The sequence below is a fragment of the Erithacus rubecula genome (genome assembly GCF_903797595.1).
Source record: "Erithacus rubecula genome assembly, chromosome: 10".
In the NCBI taxonomy this organism is placed as follows: domain Eukaryota; kingdom Metazoa; phylum Chordata; class Aves; order Passeriformes; family Muscicapidae; genus Erithacus; species Erithacus rubecula.
In genome coordinates this window covers 12,369,187-12,393,456 of record NC_136662.1, presented here as the reverse complement: position 1 = coordinate 12,393,456, position 24,270 = coordinate 12,369,187, and the positions used below count along the sequence as shown (strand labels likewise).

The following is a 24,270-nucleotide window of genomic DNA, read 5'->3' as shown; positions in this document are numbered from 1 at the left end:
TCCACTTGCAATGATCTTTTTCAGAAATGCTCAGTAAACCCAAAAGATGAAAGAGTAATGAAAGACAAATCACTCTAACTATTGGTGTAAATACATCACATGCTCCTGAGTTTCTCCATAGCCTCTGAAATATGGAGCAATGACTGCAACAGATGTGCCTCATCACCACGAGTCCCTTCAAGCTTTCCAGGTTTGTCTTGGTTTCTCCTGCTTTCTGTTCTACAAAAAGATAATCTGCTGGCAATCACTGTCAACCCTCCTAACCCTATCCTCACTAACTTAGAATTGAAAGAACTTCATTTTCACCACAGAAGGACAGTAATTTTCAGAAATGTTGCAAAAATACAATAGATGATATATCATTAATTCTTTATTCCTTGTCTGCAGCAATTTTTCAAGCAGCAAAAAGTGTTTGATGGGGCAGATGGAAGTATCACTATTAACACTCTCTACCAACAGAAGATTTTATAATACACAAACTTTACCTTGCTGTCCCCAGCTGTTCTTTCCCATCACTGTAGTCATAACAATAATCCTATCTTCTCCTATAAATTACTTCAATGGTCATTCTGGAGTTTCTTAAAATTTCACACCAAGTTTCTCACACTGGTTACTTTCAGTAATAAAGCTGTGTAATTAAACTGCAATTCTTACATTGCAAATATTACCAGCATCATTTCAACAATAATGCAATGGGATATTCAGACTCCTTTCCAACATAATGAACAGTACATTAATGACAACAAATCACTGGTTCTTATTTGTATGTCTAAAGGACCTTTGTAATGGTTTGTTGATCTATCATGCAGTTCAATAGCCTGTTGCAATCTCTTAGTTCCTGCAACACTTCAGCTCCCCAGCGCAACTTGCATAAACAGATTTTAAACTTCTTGTAAAATAGAGTGTAGGTTTCGCAGAAATTTAGTGTCTAAAAAAATCGTTTATCCTGGAATTTAATGTAGGAAATTTCAAATGAAAGTAATTCTGAATTTTCAGCTAAGTTAATCTAACTGCTTTTTCTACACAAAGACTACACACCACTTCCTAAATACCAGCTAACCATCTTCTGGTGAGATTTGGGGAATAGATGTGCAAGACAGCTATAAAGACTATGGAAGTCACAGCTACTGGACTCCCCAAAGCCCAAGACCAAGAAGTATTAATGAAAAAAATCTAGCTGCTCTTCTCCCAGTCCAGTTTCTATACCTTTTTTTAGGTCTTGGCCACGGTCACAGTCTAATGAAATTCAGTTAAGAGTCCAGCTATGCAATGACAGAATGAATAAAACATCAGCAAACTAAGTTACTGAATTTGTTGAGGCTTAGCACCACAAGAGCTGTGTCATTATTTAAGCCTAGCTGGCAACAACCACCCCATGGCTGTTCACTCACACACCACCCCAGACTGGTGGAATGGGAAGAAAAATCAAAAATAAAACCTGTAGGTTGAGATAAAAACAGCTTAATAACTAAAAAACAAACAAAAAAAAGTAAATAATGATAACAAAAAGGATTTTTTAAAAAGCAATGCACAGAGCAGGAGACACAAAAAAGTTCTTGATTTAGGATAAATGCAACTTAGCAAGAACCAAAACATCGGTGTGTTATCAACATTATTCCCATACTGAATCCAAAACACAGCACTGTACCAGTTACTGAGGATAAAATTAACTCCTGAAACTGGGAGTTAACTTCTGAAACCAGGGCAGCTCGTGAGAAGAACATAGAAAGATCATGGAGGACAAAGCACACAGCCTTAAAATGTCACCTACCTGGATTTCTTCTGCTAATGGGAAGCCCATCTACAGATTAGAAGATTGCAGAAGTGAAAAAGGAGACAGCTAAAAAGGAATCCTCAGTATTGACTTCTTTTGAAAGAAGTTCTTTATCTACTGTGCTTGAAACCAAGCTAGTTGAGCTCCATAGAATAGCATTAGGCCCCCTGGATCTAAAGAGTTTGAAGTAAGTTTGTATGACATTGCCAGTGTTATAACATGGGAAGAAAAGGAATGACACAAATAATTATATCACTGTACATCTGGTTGTAAAGGAGCCCCTAAAGCAAAATCTTCTATATTTTGCTTTGTAGATTCATCTATGTAATAAATAGGTAGACATAAGTAAAGAGAATTCCTATTCTAGATGCCACTTTTATAATTGTATTGAGAACTGAATACTTTCAGAACACCATGCATGACTATTTTAGGAAAAAAAATAGTAATTATGTAATTTAGCACTTTTCAGTTTCTTTAAACTGATGCAATTTCTGCATACAGACTAGGTAGGCAGGTATGTAGAGTCACTGCAATTATCTAATATGAGCCATGGGTCTTCGTCTTCCTCTACTGCAGGTTATTTGGTTTCACAAAGTAAGATGTTTCTAAGTCTCTCTCTAGTTCCCATACTATCTCATACCAAAAATACCTCCCCCTTTTTACTTGTAAGCTCTAAAATACCTATATTATTTATTTATTTATTTTGCACAGAGTCCTATAAATCTTTCCTTTCAGTAAAAAAAAATTAATACCATTGGGGTTTCTGTAAGAGAAAAGCACTTTATTTTTAAAAGACTGAAAATAACCTCTGACTTGCATTACACATATTTCAGTAAATCATTGTTTTAACTCAGGTAACAGCAAAAAGTTATTTACAATGTCATATTAATTCTGTACTGTCTTAGGTAATTTTTTCTTAAGTTTCCAGAAAAATAAACACCAAACCTACTCTTAGATAGTTATACCATATGGAAGAGTTAATAAGAAAAATCAGCCTGTCTGTTTATTCCAGTTCTTCAGGATCACTTCAGCTGCATCTAGTGTGCTGTCTTTCTGCAAAACAAGGAACAACACTATTACTGCAAGCATGGAGTTCCTGAAAAGAGTCAGTCATGATTATATCATCTCAAACCAGTATTTGGTTGCTTCAGTTGAAAATATCTTTTCAGCCAGTTTTTCATTGACAGTTATTAAGTACAAATCATGACTCTACAAAGAATTCAGTGCTGATTCCTTGAAAATATTTGTTAGATATATTTAAGAGATACCATCTCAGCATTCATATTATCCCTTTGAATGAAATCAATATTTACATAAATTCATGGCATTAATGCACTGATGTAACTTAGCAGCTCTGGTTTGGAGACACTTTCCTAATTCCTGTGAGTACAGTTGGGATTTTTTAATCTCCTTGCAGCCACATTATGCTGTGAACTACTTAAACATAATCCCTCTGAATTGTGTAGCTTGGCTCCAGCCTGGTGAGTCACACAGGCAGTCTAACTTGAAATGACTAGTGCTGTTTATCAGCCACGGGTACAACCAGTAACTTTACCCTGGTTGTTATTAGCTCAGTTTATACCATAGACTTTACACCATCAGAAGAATTAGTAACACAAGGAGAAACTCCTCTTCATTACTGTTTCAGGCTAAGGGTCTGGTCTTTACACAGAACAGTTCAGTACATATTCCATTATGCTAACTCTGTTAAAGAACAATTGGGAAACATCTTAGGGCTTTGGCCTTATCAAAGTTTACACACCTGTCCTCAAAGTCTTTTAGCCTTTCAAGAACAGACTTAACAGGGGGAAGAATATGTGCAAAGAAGATGCTCACAAAATTGCAAAAGTCAGCCAATTAAAAAAAAAATCCACATATTTTCTTTTGTAATACAGAACTCATGTGAAACTCTGTGTATTTTCAGGCAAGCAAGCTAAATTTAAAGGTGACCTCTTCACCATTTTTGCTGTTGGACACTGAACAGGTGGGGCACACACTCTGGTATACAGTTATTCTCTGCTCTGGATTATAGGTATCACAGTAATTGATAGCTTACCTGTCTCAGTAATTTTCACTGTCACCACAGGTAAAGAAAGTTTTTAAAAATCAATACAATAAGCTTAAAAGGGCTATCCATCCAGTTGTTTTCTGCCAGTTACCCTTCCTAGCCAGTGTAAAGTCCATCAGCAAAAAGACAATTGAAGATACTTTGTGCTGAATTTTACACCAGACTAACTTTATGTTTCTAAAAGCTTTCAATATAAGAGGTCCTGGGTAAAATACAACAGTCTCTTGCAGATTCCTGTACTGCTTTGATTATCAGGACATAATTTTACCTTAATGAAGCAAAAACGTATGTATTTTTCAAACTGTTTCTTTGTCTCAGGACCACAGAATGCTGAAAGAGGAATAGCTGACAGCTTCTGAAACATAAACCAGAAATAACATTTACTTATTTAAATTTGTATAAAAAATCTGATTCAAGCATGATGATTGTATTCTGTTTCTAGAACTCTCCCTCCCAACACGAGGGAAAGACAAGGTTTAGTTTTGTATGCACTAGCTAGGCTTTACTAAATACAAATTACTTTTCTTAGGCGAAATATTTCAAAGGTACTTTTGTAAAACCAACATTTGAGCATGCTGAAAGAAAAGAGCTGGGATATAGCACAAACCTACAGCATACATTTTCAACATATTTAGCAATATTTTAGTCACACCATTATCAGCAACACCAAATAATATTTTGAGTGGAACATCTCTACTACATTGTTTAATAACTACGGTTGCACTGCTCTTGCTTTCAACAGAATGTAATTTCTAAAACTAGAGTATGACTAAGACATCTTACCTTAGATGCTATCATCCATTTGACAAATTTATAATCATAAGGTTGTTTCTCATCTATATCAGAGAGATCCACATCTAAATGTAAAACAAATATGTTGTAAGATTTCCTAGACTCCAATGGGAAGGCATTCATTAACAGCATTTGACTACAGTTAATACTTAAGAATTTAAGATACTTGTTTTTATTTTAATATATAATTTAAAAATTATACTATAAGAAGTAAAATAGGCCAACAGATTGAACCTTTCCCTTCTGATCTGAGCAGTTGCTTTCTGTCCATAGCAAATTCAGACATGTAGCTTGGAAGAAAGCCATGTAATACTCCAAAAAGTCCTGAAGTCTGGGCTATGTGGGGTCAGGGCTATGGAGGGTACTAAAGAATGCATTTATTGTACAGACAGCAATAATCCCTGAAAATGAAGTTCTCATCTGTGAAACCAGTGTACCTAAAACTTCCTGACACATGATTAAACTATGATATCCTTCTGTGTCTGAATGACAAATGCCATTTAGACCAGTTAGTGAAAAAATGTGGAACTAAAAAAAAACCCTTTGCCTGTTGGAATTCTTCCTCTGAAGCTACTGTAACCTGAATTTTCAAAAGGTTTGTAGATTTTGGTAGCATTTTTCAGTGTTTAGAGATCATAATGCTTCAAGGAGCATTTAGGGTGTGCCTTCAGATTCGGAAAATAAAGAATCAAACAAAAAAATACCAGAAAGAGGAAAATACAAATGGTATGAACTCAGGATATTATCCAGGTGCTTGGATCTCAAACATTTTCATAATCATAGACATTTTGAAAATACACATGTTTATCTACCTCCTTTATCCTCTCCATAAAAACTTGACAAAGCTTTGCAAAACATGGACAGCAAGTTAGGATCACAAATGCTTTGCTGAAGCTCATAAAATCGACCTTCCCAGCTAAGGTGAAACTGAAAATTTCAATCCCAGTTAGTACTCCTAGCAACATTATGCACACATATATGTGCATATGAGTTGAGTTTAAAATGAAAACTGCATTTTCTGATTAACCAAATTTACTTTCCGCATGCTCTTGAACAAACTTTATACTGACTTAACGTGGAAACATCAACAATCATGAAGTATCCTCCATCTGGAATGACAGGCTTTAGTCCAGCCTCTTTCAGTAGCAGAGCCATCCGATCGCGCTTGCTTTGCAGCTCTCGAGACAGCGAGTAAAAGTAGCACTCTGGGTCATCCATGCGCCTGTAGTCTATCCAAAATGCCTGTGCCAGAGCCTCCTGAAACATAAGGTCCAAAGTACTCACACTCTGTAAACTCACAGACACTCACATTTCCTGCTGAAATCATGGATTTTTGTTCAATCCTGGCCCTCATGAAACAAATCACCACAGGAATTACACAAGCTACATCTGTAATCTGTTTGCTGCTTTGTTATACTTTGTGCTGTGGCAACACCCGAAATACCCAATCTTTTGCTAGGCACTAATCATATAAAGAAGTCAGAGTCCTTGACACAAGGGCTTACAATCTGAATTGAAGTTAAATTTAAGTGTTTGGTAAAATATACCATAGAATACTAGGCACCAATAGACAGAACTTTTACTTATATTTGCTAGGCAACCATTAAGATTGTCATGTTTTATGCAAGAAGTAGTTTGTAGGTAAAAGATGAAAGAATCTGCAAGACTCTTTTTTTTTTTCTTTTTTAATGACTGGTGAGCTGATCAAATTTGTTTTCTCTTCTTGCACCCTAGAATATGTGTTTTGACAACTAAAAATCCATTGTTGTGATTATTTTTTTATTACATGAGACTAACAGCTTTCTTATATCAGAAAACAATCTCTTTTGCTCCATCTGTACCTACCTGCAATGGAGTTGGACAAGTATATAGTGTATTTTGGTGAACAACTTGCAAATGTTTAATCAAGTGCTCAGGACCAATGGACCAACCAAGCTAAGGGAGGAAAGCAGGCATATATTATAATTACAGGCAGTACTGTTACTAAAAGATAACAAATACTAAAATTTAGCCAATGTCTCAAGTTTTTATTATTTTAAGAAATTTTTTGTTAAATTGTTAAGAAAAAGCTGTTTTACACAAATCTTCGTGTATGATACCTTTAAAAAATGTTAGATTTGAGATAACAGTTATAGTTTTCCTTACTCCTATCTCTCATAGGATACTGAGCTAACTTTTACCTCTTCATATAACAAGGGTTGCAAAAGAAATTGAACTTTTATTAGGAATGTTATTTCTAATTGGTTTAGAACCTTTCCATGTCTCAAGCTCCTGTGTCAAAGCCAGTTTGAATATGAAACAAAAGCTCACTACTGAATTATATATATGCTGTGGTTCAGTTTGAACACAGGTGATAAAGAAGAATTTAGTTGCCAAATTTTTTTTTTTTTTCACTTTCTGACATGCATTTAAAAGTCAAGATGTGAAAACTGGATAGTTGAAATATCATAATATCCATGTTTTCTCCAATAATCTTTTATGATTTTGAACAAATCATACTGTGGTGTATTTTTTAGTAATTTATGCTCACAAGAGTTTATAAATTAAGAGACAAGAAGATAATTAAGACATGGGTGCTAAAGAGAGGTAATTGTTCTTACTGAATGGTATTGTCACATTTTGGAAACATGAAGATTTGCCAGAAACTTTCAGAACACAGGTCATAAAAACAGAGGTGCTTTAGAGTAAAAAATGCATTCTGTTATCTCTGAGTTAACCCATTTGTATTGATTCTTCTTACCTTCCAGCCAGTTACACTGTATGTTTTCCCAGCACTTCCTATAGTTACTGTTCTTTCCCACATACCTGGCAACATAGCTGTACAAAAAATAAAATTTATTTGGTACAGGTGTGCTCACATATTCCATGTAGTTTGAAGAACTGCACTGCCTCTAGCCCAGAGCTGTATTTTCATTGCCTCTTAAGCAAACAAGAATATTGAGAACATTCTAAAATTATAGCAATTGTAACAAATGAGAAAGGATATATATGGGCTAATGCTTTTTAGCATGAAAAGAAGGTAAGTATTAATAAAAGGAGAAAGAAGAGACAGAAAGAGGTACACTTTGAAAACTACATATCAGTTATCCTCAGCAAAAATGCACAATTATCCATAAGAAAAATATGATCTAAGGCTACCCATTCACCCTAGGACAGATTATTTCTGAAGCCTGCTAATAGTACTATACACAACAGTAACTCAGGCACTGCAACTCGCTTTACTAGAATTGTCCTGTTCAGTGTCATTGGCTGTCTCAGACATCAGAAAAAGAAAATAATTACTAAGACTTCTAGCCCAGAACCAAACAACAGATCACCAGAAAACTAGCAGGGTGAGTAAATAAATTATGCAGTATTGTACAATTTGAACAGGCCTGAGACTTACTGACAATAGCAGTTTAGCTCAAATATGTGCAAGGATTAAGGAACTCACAGAGGTCTGTCTCTGTCTTTGTATTTTTATCTGATAGGAGACCAAAATCTTTGTTTCCTTTCCAAAGAGATGACAGAGCAAAGGTCTCTTCCTGTAGTTTGCTATTTTTTTTTCTCTATACAGCTTCTGCAAAGCTCTATTTGAACTCCAACTTAATTATTTCAAGAGAAACAGATAAATCCAGACACATTTAAGTCTGAGACACAAAGTCAGATAAGGTTGCAATTACAGTAGTCACCAACATCTGTCTTCACCTCATTTGTATACTAGAACCACTACAGTTGTTAAATCCCCTAACTAGCAAGACCAATGAACAAAGATTTTCCAAATTAAACCCCTGAATTTCCCAAGGAAGTTTTTGCAGCAGTTGTTGACATTAGGTATGGTGTAATTCTTTCAGTTATTTGAAAACATGCATTGTAATTTCTTGAGCAAACTTACCAAGAAGAGAAACCAAACATCAGGAAAGAAACTGGTTTTCCTATTAGCCTACTCATACTCAACTACTCAGCTACTCTGTGATGACCTTGAAATGAAAAGGGTATCTTCTACTAAGTTAGGCCAAGAATGTAGATCACTTCCTAGAGGCACCCAAACTGGCTCTCACAGACTGCAGAAAGAATTGGCTTTCAAAGCTAATGGGCTCTAGCAAGCCTGTTTTGCCACATAGTCACAGGAATTCAGCCTTGGAGATAAAATGGGACAGCATTTCAAACAGTAGCAGCAGTAATAAGACACAGAGAAAGAAGCAGCTCCATTGCTTTTACAAACAAGTTTTAAATAGGAAAATTTCCCCATGCCACTTTGCAACCATATATGACATCATACGGCACCATAACCGAGTCTGACTGCAATTTAAAAACTAATCAAGTGCAAACTAACATGTAATAAGCCTGATACCCAAGATAGTATTCAGCTTGTTGAGTGGCTTGTTCAGAATCCTCGGTTATGAGGTGAATCTCTAAATCTGTCAATGCAACCCTAATCATTATGCAGAGGAAGTCCACATTTTTACAGAAGTCAGATGATGGGAAACATGATGAAGTATTCTATGCTCCAGAAAACTGCTTCAGTGACAGCACAAAGTCTGCACTAATTTTATGATCTGTGGCTAGCAATTCCTGCTAAATTGTATCAAGGAACAACTATCAGATCCTGTAAATTAATGCAATATTCATTTTGTATCTCCCACAAAAAAAAAGGTGTCACTGCATTGGATAGAATATGTAGAGGTGGTTATGGAAACACAAGAGTTTATAAATAGGGAAATAGCACACTAGCTTTTATTGTTTTTTTGGGTTTTTTTTTTTTTTGTAGACTTTAAAGTAATAAGGAAAATGAGAAGCATAAGTAAAAAAAGAGAAGAGTCTAATTCTTTCACTGAAATAATGTTGTTGTTTACAGTGTTACTTTGAAAGTTCTGGAGTACTTTTAACACTAAAGATGATATCATGGGATCTGTTAGAGAATCTGTACCTAAACCTAGTTGACTAACTTTCTGGGCTTTAATTTGCATTTTCTTTATACAGTAATTTTACATTTTATGCTAAATTACAGAATGCCTTTTGTTCAACTGGAAATATTTTGGCTTGAAGCATTAAGATGCTGATGACAATGGAGTTACTGCATCTTAAAAATTTGCCACCTGTCCATAAGATGAAGTGTAGCTGACAATGTTTTTTGACCTGCTGCTGTTGAAAAGGAAAGGGGATTACCTTACACCATACAGAGATTTTGATTCTGAATAGAGCCTTGCATGAAATACTAAGGTCATGAAACACCTGCTAAGCCCATGTAGAAATCTTTAATCAAACTGACTTCACTTTGCAACTGGGACACACGATTAGCTACTGTTGGGTAACCTGTTAGGATGTAGTGACAGATTGCAATCACATCAATGTACCCAGAATGTTCTCCTTCTTCCATGTCTGAAGATCTTCCATAGCATTCATTATTCAATAGTATCACTATCAAGGCAGCCACAACAGCCATGGAACTAGGTCACTCTCAACACAGACTCACAGCCTGTGCATGGCTAATGCAATCAATGCACTTCAACTGGATGATCAGCAACTGTGCAGCTGAGCTAACAAGTGTTGCAAGGTCATTCATATATAATTTTCTTTCTATTACTCATAAGATTCAATTTTCACACTGCTGTAGCCCCCACCAATCGATTTTATTGTCACTCTACAAGTATGAAATTGAAACCTAGAAGCAAAGTTATTCCACATTTAACCAGTGGCAGAGCCAGGAAAAAAGATAAGTCTATTCATGTCTAAATTATACTTAAGTGTCTTGATTTCATTGTTTAATCTTAACTATGTGTCCCTATTACACGATTGAAATGTGCCTTCATTACAACAATAATTCATGCAAGGTAGTTCATGCAAGATGCTAACATTAGAAACAAAATATCTGTACATGTGAGAAGGAAGTTTTGGACTGTCCAAACACATCAGCAGAGCCAATCTGAGGTCACTGGACTAGAAATTTCCACAGAAATACATAGCTGTAGCATTATAGACCTGGCAAAGGAGTTCAGTAATCTGCTCTAGATTAAATTGTCCTGAGGCAGTGGGAGTGATTTCACTAACTTCAGTGAAACTTGGATCAAGTTAAACAAGAGTATCAGGAACCTGGCATCATTATTTGTTTTACTGCTTTGTTCTTGCAGGGTGCTTTACCCCTGTAGCAACACTACCTGAAGATTTAAGAGGCTTTCAAACTGCACTTGCAGGACTTACTTGACTGAATTTAATGTCCAGTATTTAACCCTGTCTCCCATCCTTCAGAGAGACAATGCTCATCCACTATCTCCACAATGACTTTTATGCTACTTTTTAGTTTTTATAATTAGTGGAGCAAAAATAATTGTGTTCCTCATTGTCCATTTCCCTCATTGAATATCTCTACAAAGCTTTGAGAAGGAAGCTCTAATTCCTGTTCCTTTTACTAGTTCTTCAGCAAAACACTGTCAAATACACATACAGTAACAGCAGCTATACTTGTCATGGCCAACAAAGTAGCTGAATAAAAATGACAAATTCAGATGATCATAACTGACTTATAAGCATCATCTACAACCACTTCTAAGATGCCACAAAAAATCAGTACCTATTTTAATGTGTTTATTCCCTTTATACACCAGCCATTCATACACTTCATCACTGATGCACAGGGTGTCATGTTTAATACAGAGATCAGCTATTACTTGGAGCTCTTCTCGGGTAAAAACCTAGGATTCAGAAAAAGTAAAGGAAAATGCATTAATCACAGTATTTAAGGCATTCTTTGAAATTAAAGGTGGTATTAAACAGGACTCTTACCTTGCCTATTGGGTTGTGTGGGGTATTCAGAATAATTGCTTTTGTTTTGGAATTAAATTTATTTGCAAGTTCAGCAGGATCTAAGACCCAATCAGCACTAGATGTAGTGTTTCCATCATTTTTCTAAAAAAAACACAAAAAAACACAAAAGATACATGACTTTAATACATGTTGCAACCTAAAGAGAGCTGCTTAACTTATCACCCTCAAACACTTTCATAACCTTATGTAGCAACCTATCCAATCTGTCTTGCTCACCTGAAAGAAGTTAGTTCTAGGAACAGGTAAACTATTATGACAGTAGCTGTTCTCTCCTGGCCCAGTCTGTCTTAAAGCCCCAGCAGGAATAGTTTTCCAGGATCTTCTTGCACACATGCTGGTTATTACAGTGTGTAATGAAGAAAGCCCAGTCACATGGCAGGAGAGTTTACAGCCTTGCCAGACTGTAGAGCCAGTGTGTGCTTGCTTGACTGAAAAGACTGATCACCACAGGGGATTCAAGGTCTTTTCCTCCTCCTTAAACTAATGAAAATGGCCAAAGAGTTAAAAATCTGCACTACTGAGTCTCTGGAGTTTATATACTACACAAGTATTCCAAATGGTTAAGAAGTCTGGGCCAGTTGGTACAGAGAACACAAAGCATGACCACACTACCCTTCTGACACCTGCAATGACTGGGAGAGGGCCAGATGGAAAAGAAAGGTGTGAAACAGAAAATACTTGGAAGTGCTCTGTCATTCGAAACATCCCTAGAAGGTGGGCATCCAGAGGAACAGTCTCACCTCCTCCCACTGCAGTCCTGGAGGTTTTGTCACTGTGATGTTCTGATTTTATGGTGTTCCTGCAACAGTCCTTCCTTAAGAGCCCGTCAGCCCTTCCCATGCAAGGCTGCCAGTTGCACAAGGCACAGTTGGCATACAGAACAATCCTTGCAAGCTGTGGGCATAATGCCAGTAGTACCAATTTGACAATTAACCCATAGCCTATTTAACAATAAAGGAAACAGTAACTCTCGTATGTATAGCAAATACTTCTGCTACATGATCAGTCCTTATTTAGCAAGTATATTTTGGAAAATAAACTGTATTCTGTCATTGCAGGAATTGCTACAGGGATCGGGAACCAAATATTTTGAAAACCAACTGACAGAGAAATTGCACTGATATGTGAATCCCCCTTCCATAATTTGCACTGAAAATTGAAGAAAGCAGTTTTAATCAGCTTTCAGAATACACAAATTAAAGCAAATAAGAAACATTGCTTCACCTTCTCCAACACTAATAAAATATTCTATCTCTTTTGAATTATCATTGTCTCAGACTTGTACTATAGCAAACTATCTCATTTTTATGTAATTTGATATTATGAAAAAGATACAGAAAAGCATCAAACTGTACTGAATATGGATGAGAAACTTCATATAATTAGTAATTTTTAAAGAGTTACTCACACATCTTAGTGGGATAAAAACAGGCTTTGCACCTGCCATCTTTACCATTGGCTCGTAACAGTCATAAAATGGCTCTATTATTATCACCTGAAATGACAATCATCAGTATCAGAAACAAAGAGTATACTGAGCATGATACCATCATATTTCCACAGTTACCTTGGTGCTATAACTTGATAATGTTTCTGGCACTCCAGGTTTAATGTTATAATGTTGCAGAATATTCCTCCATTTAGAGCACAACTCAACAATTCCCTCAGGCTAAGTATGATAAGCACTACTCATTTTTGATAATACACACAAGCTGTTTTTCTATAGTTACACATTACAACTATTGAGTTATAAAAAATAAGAATTTTTGAGTCCTACTCACACATTTGAAGGTGCAAGGCAAAGATACAAAGATGGGAAATAGCAATGGGAAATCCCTGAGCCACAGCACAGCTGCTCTAATTATGCCCATGAAATTCCAAGATCTCCAAGTATATAGAAATCTCAGAAGAACATTTAAGTCCTCAGATTTAATCAGACAAAAATTGTCAGGCAAAGAGGACAACTCAAGAAAAACTGCACAGAGGAGGCAAGACAATAGGAAAACAAAACAAACAACAACAGCAGAAAAAAACAAACCATCAAAAGCAAAGGCTAATAGAACTATTCCAAACAAAAGAGAAGTGACTATCAGAGCAACAGAAAAGCAAGATGAGAATACAATATACAAGTGAAACAAATAAAACATTGAAAGCAAGCTACATGACAACACAAAAAGGTTTTGCCCACTATGGATAGATATATTCCTGTAAAATTACTTTTAACATCATTGTCAAAAAGGCAGACATCAGTAAGAGTGAAGAGCTGAGTCATCATAGCTAGTACAGTAAACTAACAAGCCTTTCTGCTACCTATGCTGCCCCATGCAATGGTCCAAAACAGAACCTGATACACAGTGGTTACCTAAACACCCACAGTTCTTTGTGCCACCCTTAGTTGTCTGTTGTAGACAACAGCCCACGTTTTCTGAAATAAGAATTCACTGTGTATTGTGTCACCTAACAGCAATAGTGATAAAGAAACTGCCAGATACCCTGTGAAAAAAGGTGTTTGTAAGTTGAGTGATAGGAAGACATCCAAAGGATAGGCTCCTAATCACAGCTTCTGAAACTATAAGTCAGATGTACAACTGTAAAAAATCAAACCAATGGGGACAGAAATAAGCCCCAACATTAACTTATATTTAGAAGTAAACAAATAAGAAAAAAGAGAAAGATTCTCATGTCTGTATTTCCAGTAAAAACTTACTTCATCTCCCTCTTCAATTAGTGCCTGTATTGTACTAAACAGAGATCCATAAGCTCCCACAGTCACCAGGATATCTGTGAGAGGATCAATCTTTCTTCCACAAACTTTCTCATAGACTTGGGACAAGGCTTTCACCAGTGATGGATGTCCCTGTTCAAAACAAAAAAACAAACAAAAAACAGTAACTGATTGGAGTGGTCCCAACAAAGTATAAAGCCTGTTTTTGGGCTTTATTCCACATGTATCAAACTATTACATTTTGAAATAGAAAAATACAAGCCCTCAGTGTTAATGGCTGTTAACAGGTTGCAGGGTTTAAACTTCTTGCACACTAGGAAGGAGAGAAACTCTACAAGCCAGCTTACAGAATGGGTAATAAATATATTCATACCTATACAAAACATTATTATATCAGAGACAAAAATTTTCTGCTTTCATCCCTTCCTAGTCTCCACTGAAACCTACTAAGTTCTGTGTGTGAATCTCTTCTTGATCCTAGATGTGCTATCTCAGTGGTATCAAGTATTTCTTTCTCATTCTCCCACTGTACTCCCAGTGACAAAAGTCAGATGGAAATGTATAACCTACACTCTTTAAACTGAATCAACTCCTCAGAGACGGTCTATGCCAGACCTGCTCTTCCATTTTGCTCTTGCTGAAGGATTCTGCCTTGAAGAAGCCTACAGAGAGGAAGTTCATTAGTAACAGATAAGGCTACTAGATCAACTTAATTTGGGACATAAGATTATGATCTATAGATAAAACTAATTTAAAGTCATTTTTTTTCTTTTCCCCTGTGGCACATCTTCCAGTGAACTTGGGTCCTGGAGTTCTGCAATACTTACAAAGCCTCGGGTGTACTGGTTCAGTCTGTCAACTGCTGCCACCTTTGCCAGCTCTTCTTTAACATAGCTGGGAGGGGATATATCAGGAAGGCCTTGACCAAGATTAACAATTGAGGGGTCTGCTGCCACTTTTGTAAATTCAACCCTGGAGGGAAAAACATCTTAAAGTTAACATGCCAGATAAAATTATCTTTTTATTCATTAGCATTAGAAGGCAAAACACAAGTATATCAGTTTGCCAAATTTACAGCGGTGGGAACAGGTTTAAGTAGAATGCCCACATGGAGAGCAGAGGGCTGAAATAATGTAAGTGACCACAGGAGTCAGAGGGCACTGAAGAAAAGGCATCCACTGAACAACTTTTCTGCCAAAGTGTGCTCAGATGTGCAGACACACAAACACACAGTTACTCTGGATAAAGGCAGAAAGTGAATGCCAGGCTCATTAAATGTCTTAAAGGTTAAATTCGGTCAATTGAAGATGTCATCTAAACTACCCAGTCACCTCAGAGTTCTATAATTTTTTTAAAGTAATTTTAGGCAACAGACTGTTTCAGGGTGCCTATTAACTGTTCCTAGGAGCCTGCAGGATCCTTGAACAATTTTTCCTTCCTCCCTTCACAGGTCAGCTTTACATTTTACTCTTTCCTCCCTACCAAAATGTTAACAAGATTTAAAAAACAATCATAACCCTCCCTACACAGCATCACAGTTCTGTCAAAAATGAATATATATTGCTAAAAATTAGCTTGAGGCCAAATACACAAAACACCTTGTGTATATGTACATACAACCAATGCAGCACAAATATACAGCTAAGGTAAGCCCAAAATAGTCACCAACTAGGAAAATTCCATATTTATTAGTGATGGCAATATTGCTTTAAGACCAATTTATACCTAGAAAAAATATGTATTAAAAATAATGAGCTAAATTATTAAAACGTGTAATGGCTTTAAAGAAATATGTGATGTGTTTGGTAAACACAAATTAGATGTTAAGTGAAATACATTACTCAGCAGAGTTAACATTTAAATTTGAAAATCAGCTATACTACCATGCCCATGAGTTATACTTGTCTTACATTAATAGATTAAAAGAAGCCTAAGCCTAATATTTAAAGCTCAAAAATTAAACATACTTGTAATTGAATTTAATTCACTGCTTCTAAACAGGTGCCAAATATATTCCAGCAGAGATAGAAAATGCCATGTACCTTATAATTGGCAATAATTGTCTTTTTAGAAAAAAAATGCATCAGCCAAGAACGTTTTCTGAAATTTGCAGATATTTCCCTCTTACTTACCAGACATTGCTATCAAGGCCTTCAATTCGTCTTGTATTCCTGTGTCTGAAGGGCATTGTCTACAAGATTTAAATTACAGACAGAAGGGTTTTGTTAGGAAAGACAAAGTATGATATTGTTGGATTCAGCATGAAAACCCCCATTTACTCTTTCTCAAATATACCATTGCCAGCTTAATTCAGAAGTTACACAAAATTATAGACATGTTCTTTTATTAAAGGTTCCATAATAGCTTGAATTCAGACTAACCAGAAAATACATAAAAATGTCCTAAATTCTCATTCATCATTATCTAAATCCACTAAACTTTCAGCAAGGGTGGAGGAGGGGCATAATTTAGCTCAATAGCTTTAAAAGATGGCCTTAAAAGAAAAAAAACACTGTACATACTTTCTTTTATTTTCCACTATTTGCTAATATCTGAAAGACTGTGCTATTTCTAGTCCAATTCCTGCTCAATTCAGTTTGGAAAATATGTATTTGCAATGTAATTTTATTTGTTAAATTGATGGGTAAGAAGAAAATAGCAAAGACATCTGCTATTTTCATTAAGATTTTTTAAACTTTAAAGTATCTACCTTAAAGCACAGCAAAACCACATCAGAATATGGTTTTTTCTGTCTATTCAGACCTTAAATTAAAGTATTGGAAAACTTCTGTAAAATAGGTTTGTAATGACTACTCTATATGGAGGTAGAGAAAAACCGTCTGATAGTTGTGATATTTTTAAGCTAAAAATGGAAAAGAATTTGGGAAAAAGAACCCCAAATTTATATCTATGTGCCAACAAAAAGGTGCAAGTTCATATCTATCTATGCAAATTAGTTTGACACCAGAAAAAAATTACATAGAAATTACAGAGTGTCAGCACTGCAGACACTCCTGTCTCTTTGAGTCAAGATACTGATTTTTACTTTTACCACTGACAGCTATTATTGCTGCTAGAAAGATTCAAAATCCACGGTCTGGCCAGCATACTCTGAGGTGAAAATGTCTGCTTTACCATTATAGTCAAGTTTCAATTTGAATCCATAGAAATGACTCCTAGTGGACAGTCTGCAGCAGGTCCATGCTTGCACTCAACCTGCTTACAGTAAGGATGCCATCTCATATGTTGTGATATGAAGAATGGGAAGATACAAAATTAAACAGAATCTCCTCTCTGTTCCTCTGTCTTCTCAACAGATCTGATTCTGACCTCATCTCTGTAGCACAAACACCAGAGGAATCAAACACACCTTTTGGTTGTCCTCAGGAAGAAAATGTTTAACATAACTGGACAGGTCAAGTCAGATTTCTTCACACAGAAAGAGAGGCAGTTAAGGGAGAATCCTGACAAGTTAATCTGTATTACTGTTTTATTATAAAAACACACATACTGTTTAGAAGATTAATCTTATTTTACAGAGTATGTTTTAGTAAACATGATTAATGTTTGGCTGTGCTTTAAAAATACAAACACAGGTAATAGTTACACTAAGACACACACGATTCGTTTTCTACATGCTAGATTACTTCTTGTAGAGAAAGGAATAAGATTCACATTGAATCTTGCTGATTAACAATGAGAATTCTGTATGCTGCCATGAGTAAATTTGTTCTGTGCACAGCCTCTCTCAAAATTGTTTCAATTTGCTAAAAGCTAAAGGCTTATCAACTGCAGGACTTTTATAATTAACCATAATGTAAATCTTAACTGCATTGAGTAACTTTCACTAGCTAAAAATGTATTGACAATACAATAAGCCTTCACCTTACTGCTCCATACTATAGGGGTTTAAATATTTAACAATTCAAGTCTTTCTATTTCTTTCATTCTTATGTCTTGGAACTAGTTTTAATACAAAATAGCAGGACTTGCATTAGTTTTCAGGTTTCCACAGATTCAGATTACAGTGTGGTTCCCGTCCAGTTTACTATTTTGGGAAAGCCAACTAATCAACTGAGATTGTAAAATGAAAACTTCATTGGCATTCTTTTTTACAGAAGGTCATGTCAAATGTTAAGACTCTTTTCTTTCAGCCCAGTTATGTCATCACCTGATGACATATCATCATCCATTTTGAGGTGCAGGACTAGGATTTTCAGGAGTCAAAGATATGTGTCAAGTAGGAGAAGCTGGGTCTTCATCAAGATCTCACTGACCTCCTACTCTCCCTAACACTTTCTAACCAGGGAAGCACCTGATAGAAAGCCAGATGCTGCTTCTATTTAACTTTTTCTTAATTGAAAAATTGAATGTAAATAAGTTTCATAAGATTGGAAGAAAACACTCTGACATGGTGCATAAATAAATTGTAGAATACACTGTCAAGAGCTACAACTTAAACTAAGATCTTAAGAAAATTTAAAAATTAAAAATAAAAAATAAAATAAAAACCCAAACCAAAACAGCCAGTATTAAATCTGAGGACGTTTAATGTGAATATTCAACTCAACTAAATAGAATAGAAATACACACAGCATATGAAAAACTGACTCAGGCAAAAGCTGACCTACAAAGTGGCTTGCAAACTAAAAGAAACTTCTCACATGGTCAAAATATGTTGCAACTTTCCAGTATAATGATTCAAGCATCTGTTTTGAAGGATCTGTCATATGCCTTAGTTGACTCAATTTTTTGACTACATGAACTGGTAACACAATTTACATTCCAGTGTTCTATATGGAACGTGGAGTGTCACCTCCAGCTGCCTGCCATGTTATAAAGCTGTTTTCTCTCAACATAACTGGAAGGCTTTAAATGAAGATACACAATCTTATTAGCAGTGAAGCTGAGAAATTGAGAAGAATCTATATAAAATTCAGTTTAAGGTATTTTAGAAGCCTTGTTATTGCAGCATCAAGAATTTACATTACTCTCATATCATTAAAGGAAAACTGAGACAAAAAGAAATAAATTGTCTTACCAAAAGCCTTTGATAAAGCTGAGATTGAATCTGTCTCCTGTATCTCAAGCTTGTCTCTAAAAGCTAGGCAATCTTTCTGGTGTGATATGTGTTAGATGTGACTTTAAAGACTGAAAAGGATACACAAAGCAATAATCACCAAATTCTTTTACGCTAGTGTGGTTAATATTTGACTGATTCAAATACCTTATTTTGTTTTTGATAGCAAATTATTTTATCTATAACAAGAAATAAAATGCAGCTAAAGCATATATATTTGCAACACTGCAAAGTTAGTGCATCTCTAAAACATTGGATGAAAGAGTTTTCTCTAATGAGCTGAAGGAATACTTACTGCAGAGGTGGAATGTTTGATGGATCTGGAAAGCAAATCTGTTCTTAGCTGGCAGGTTCTAATGCCACGGCAACAGAAGTTTCGTGAAGCAAGAAACATGCCTGCATAATAAATAAGTGACCTGAAAAACCTTCCAGATTCTAGGAAGGAGTTCCTACACATCACTAACAAATTTTAAGGTAAGGTCCTTCCCCTTCTCGCCGGTGATTTTGTTTCAATTAAGTAAGTGCTACTAAATTATTACCTTGTAACAGTTTTGAGCACAGAGGATGAAACTCTGTAATTGACAGTTTCTGAGTGTCATCTCAAAGGAAGGTTTCCTTTATTGGACAACACTGATCTTCTTTTCTTTGAATTACAGCTAAGACTAAATGCAATTCAAGCTTCAAAGTCTCTGTGAAAATTTTTGTGGAAATCTGTTTGTGTAATAAAAATTGCTATTAAAATTGGTAATATAGAATAGAAAAATAGTCAAATTTTTAAAAAGTTGGACATCTTTAACACCGGTCTCCATTTCCACGTGTTCCAAAACAGATATGCTGAAATCAGGAAAATTAAGATGACCAGTCACACTGGAGAGGGAGGCCTATGAACTTTATGTAACTACATTAAATTTTGTCACAGTGACTTGGCAAACAGTGAACATCTCCCATGGCTGAAAACAGCTAGAAAAGACACTTTGTGTAGAGTAACAGATCATTCACAGACGAGAAAATGCACCCTGTTAACTAATAACTATCAAAGAAGAAGTAAGAACTAGTACTTCAGGAAACTATTTCCAGAAGATACTTTAAAACATATGTATTAGATGACATTGCCACAGTGACTGAAATGTGTTAGAAACATGTAACCCACAAATCTGATATCAGAAACACAGTAGCCACAGCAGTATAATTATTAATTTGTTTGCCATAGTTTCTCATTAAAGGGTATATAACTTCTGTTTCCCCCCTTACTTTGCTACCTGAGAAGGGGAAGAGAACAAAAAGAAAAAGAAAATATACTCTTTGTATGAGAAACAAAGGAATGCCATTGCCTCTTAAAATGAAACCATGCAAGCCTTGTGAACAGAAAGAAAAATGGTAAATCAATAGCATAGTAAAATATGATGTTTTCATCAAGAAGAATGCTTTTAGTTCAAAAAGAAAGTGACCTTTATGTTTATTAACTAATAGAAAAGTCCAATCAAAGATGCCTCAATGAATAAGTTTTGGAAGTATGTTGGTTTTCCTTTCTCTTACTCCAGTGCTACAAACTCAGTTTAACTTCTGAAATTAGTGTCTTTCTCACACTGTGCTGAGCTGTGGCTAACTCAATTAGACCTTCAAAATACCCCCATAATCCCACTGCATTTAGCAATCTGCAAGCAAGCAATTGATGCTCATTTACAAGAAGAAACTCTGCTAGTCTAAGGAGTAACAAAAGCAAACAGCAAGTAAACCTTTGGCACTAGTCAGCAGATACTCTGAAAGACACAGAAGAAATACATGTGTTTAAAAAAGACCTGAAAATCAATTTTAAGTCATTGCTAATAATACCACCTAGCATTTTCAAGGTTATCTTTGATAATAACTATGCAAAATCAAAAAGATTATAAAGGTCTCTATTTCTCCCCTTGTTTAAGGTTACAAAAACTACTTGTGCAACATACTGATGCTATCTTCAAACATGACCATGACATTGGTGCTATTCCCCAGGGTCAGAGCAAGGACAGTGTCACTCTTGCAGCCCACTGTGAACACTTGCAGTAGTTAGTTAGTGCAGGGAGACAAACATGCATATCTTTGCCTCTTTCACTTTGTAGTGAGAAATAGAAAAACTAAATAAAAAATGTGCAAGCCTTGCATGCAGAACTAAATTGCAAATAAGAAAAAAAAATTACTGACAGATGTAAATATTTCCAGCATTAGTGCCATGGTGCACTGAAAAACAAACCATTATTTGACACAAGGCAATCCCACAAAACCACCACACTGCATGAGCAAGAGCAGACCTGTGTAACTGTGGCGTGGTCAATCTCTGCAAGTGCCTAAAATACCTGAAGAAAAATTATACTCACCTTTAATACCACAGAAATGTGAAAACTGTGAAAACTGTATGAGGAATGTAATGAAAATGACTTTGCTACCCAGCCTCAGTAAGAATAGGCACTGGCATGTAACACTTCTCCCACTGTTTCTATCTTTGTGACACTTTTCCAGTGAAAACAGACAAGTCTACTGGCCATTAAATGTAAAAGCCTCCTATAAAGTATTTTTATGACTTGTGTTATTTCTAAAAATGCCTCTTTTCTCATCTGTAACTGAGTACCTCCACTTAAGCTATTCTAGGATGCAAAAGGAAAGGTTCCCTTAATATAACCAGATACTCTCCCACACACTAATCTCAAAAACAAAACCACCAAGGCCTACTCTTTTTTTCCAAACAGACACATTCCCACTGTAATTTTATATGACATGTTAAAGACATACCACAGGCGCAGGAGAATTATTTCCTGTTACTTTTACAATGAATGTACTCTCAATTATTACCCCTGTATGTGTTTTAGCACAACCAAGTATGTGTAAGACACATCAATGAGGTGGTTTATATTATCCTAAGCTAAGTTTTTATCATTAGGATACAAAGTTTCTTCCAGTTCAGGGAAGTTGCACAATTGCAGGCAGCTAGAGAAGTAATGCAGACCCCATTTCAATACCCTTCAAAATTTGTGAGGCTCTTCAAACACAGAAAATGCACTGATTTTTATGGGGAAATTAGAAGGCAATATTAATTTCTTTCTTAGTCTTATTAATGTTTATTTTTTCAATCTTGCAGTCAGACATAAGCATTTTGGCCAAGAGTCATATCTGCTAAACCCAGAAATTAAGTTAGGAATTCTTTTCATCCCATTCTAATCTTCAGTGCTCTGAAGCATTCATGTAGTCAGTCCTCCTGGAATTCAGACTTGTATATCCACAGAGAAAACAGGAAAATTAACGTTAGAGGAAAAGGGATAACAAATGACTACTCCTACAATTTTCTACATTTTGAGGGGAGTGAGAAGCAAGCAAGGCTACTGGAAAGGTCAGTGCAGTAAATGTTTTATAGTGGGATTGGTAGAAAGGCACTTTCTGGTTACTAATCGGGTTGAAACTCAGGTTTGGTACTTAAACTAGACTGGAGGACACATTTGGACTTGGTCAGGGGAAACAGATGAATATATCTGTGTGCTAACAATCATTTAGTTCATGTTCTGAACTAAATGGCCAAATGATGTTCTTCCTTCATTTTTGAGCTTTAGTTATTTCATATCTAAAAAAAAAGAATGTCACAGAGCTTGGATGACTTGGTCAGACTGCTGAAGCTGCTGCATTTTTGAGACAAATAGTCTCAGTTTACTGTGGAGCCTCAGTGACGAACATTACTAGAAACACCAAGTCTTTGAAGGACTGTCTCTTCTTATTCTCTAGAGGATGAAAGCCTTGGAGAAGGAAATGGTGCCATTTTACCAGTGGAGGGCTCTCCAGGACTTTTTTTCCTCCCACCCATATGCAATAGATGGCTTATGGAGCCAAGAGAACTTTACTAAAATCAGAGAAGCTGGGCAAGGGCACTGAACTTAAAACCTGCTGTATGAGAAAGATTTATCATAGTAGTCAACATTTTGTGATTTCTTCTTCCATAATCTACAAGGAATGAAGCAAATTTATGTGTGGAGAAATAAATTTTACCACACGGATTAGGGAGCCAGATGAGGCTGTGGGATTTTTTTCTTGCTTTATTTTCCCCCTCGCAGAGCAGCTGTGTGTTGCACTTGCGCTCCCACCCACACGTGTTTCCAGCCTGCGGCACTCCCGGGGCTGGGGCGGCCGGAACCTGCCGGGCACGGGCGCCGCCCGCCCTCACCCGCGGGCCCCTCGCTCAGAGCCGGGGCTCCCCGGGCCCGGCCCGGCCGCTTGCGGGACAGCAAGCGCGGCCACCCCGAGCCCGGGCTGCGAGCGCCTCCCCCGCAGGCGCCCGGCGGAGAAAGGCCCGAGGGCAGCGCCTCGGCCCGGCCGGCGCCGCCACACTGACACTCACCGCCCCGACACCGCCTCCGCCGCCCGCCGCCACCGCTCCCGATGGGGCGGGGCCGCGGCCGCCCGTCCTCAGCTCTGAGGGGCGGAGAGCGCCCATCCCTCCTGCTCCTCCAGTCCCAGGGCCCGAGAGCTCCCGTCCCGCCGCCCTAAGGGGCGGAGAGCGCCCATCCCTCCTGCTCCTCCAGTCCCAGGGCCCGAGAGCTCCCGTCCCGCCTCCCTGAGGTCCGGAGAGCTCCCGTCCCGCCCGTCCCTCCGGTCGCGCCGCCCTGAGGGGCGCAGAGCTCCCCTCCCGTCCCTCCGGTCCCGCCGCTCGGGTGAGCAGCTGCTGAGGGCAGAGCACTGCGACGGGGCAGAACCAAGGCTTAGAAATGTCTCTAGCCGATACTAGGTTGTGGTGGATATATTTATATATTTTAATCAGAACTTGAATTGACTTTTTTTTTTTCCCCTCATCTCTTCGTGCTCGACCACATCTTGTTATGGAGCTACACACACACACGTACGTAGAATCTCTCAGGTATCATAAAACTTGGCGCTCTGTTGGGAAAAACTGAGCTAAGTGGTTGCCTTGGACTTTGGTCCTTCTAGAGGGAATAAAGTGTCAAAATCGTAAAAAATTATCTCATGCCTAAGTTAAGCACTTATGAGGAAAATAATGAAATTGTCCAGAT

The 24,270-nt window shown here is 37.0% G+C and overlaps 1 protein-coding gene across 4 annotated transcripts; it reads right to left on the bottom strand.

Annotated features, from left to right (window-relative positions):
- Window positions 1–2,534: 2,534 nt before the first annotated feature.
- On the bottom strand, window positions 2,535–23,745 carry KYAT3 (kynurenine aminotransferase 3). 4 transcript variants are annotated; one of them, XM_079313853.1, is made up of 15 exons: window positions 23,601–23,710; window positions 21,532–21,576; window positions 19,539–19,639; window positions 16,296–16,354; window positions 14,991–15,135; window positions 14,146–14,295; window positions 12,847–12,933; window positions 11,397–11,519; window positions 11,185–11,305; window positions 7,375–7,451; window positions 6,480–6,569; window positions 5,705–5,891; window positions 4,626–4,699; window positions 4,111–4,197; window positions 2,535–2,827 (listed from the first exon to the last, which is right to left on the bottom strand). In XM_079313853.1, exons 3-15 carry the CDS (start codon window positions 19,635–19,637, stop codon window positions 2,765–2,767), a joined length of 1,362 nt encoding a protein of 453 aa, XP_079169979.1. In that variant the 5' UTR covers window positions 19,638–19,639; window positions 21,532–21,576; window positions 23,601–23,710; the 3' UTR covers window positions 2,535–2,764. The 4 variants fall into 4 exon arrangements, with proteins under 4 accessions (XP_079169979.1, XP_079169981.1, XP_079169980.1 ...); XM_079313855.1 differs by lacking the exon at window positions 21,532–21,576 and having other exon boundaries at window positions 23,601–23,745; XM_079313854.1 differs by lacking the exons at window positions 21,532–21,576; window positions 23,601–23,710 and adding an exon at window positions 23,252–23,564.
- Window positions 23,746–24,270: the final 525 nt, after the last annotated feature.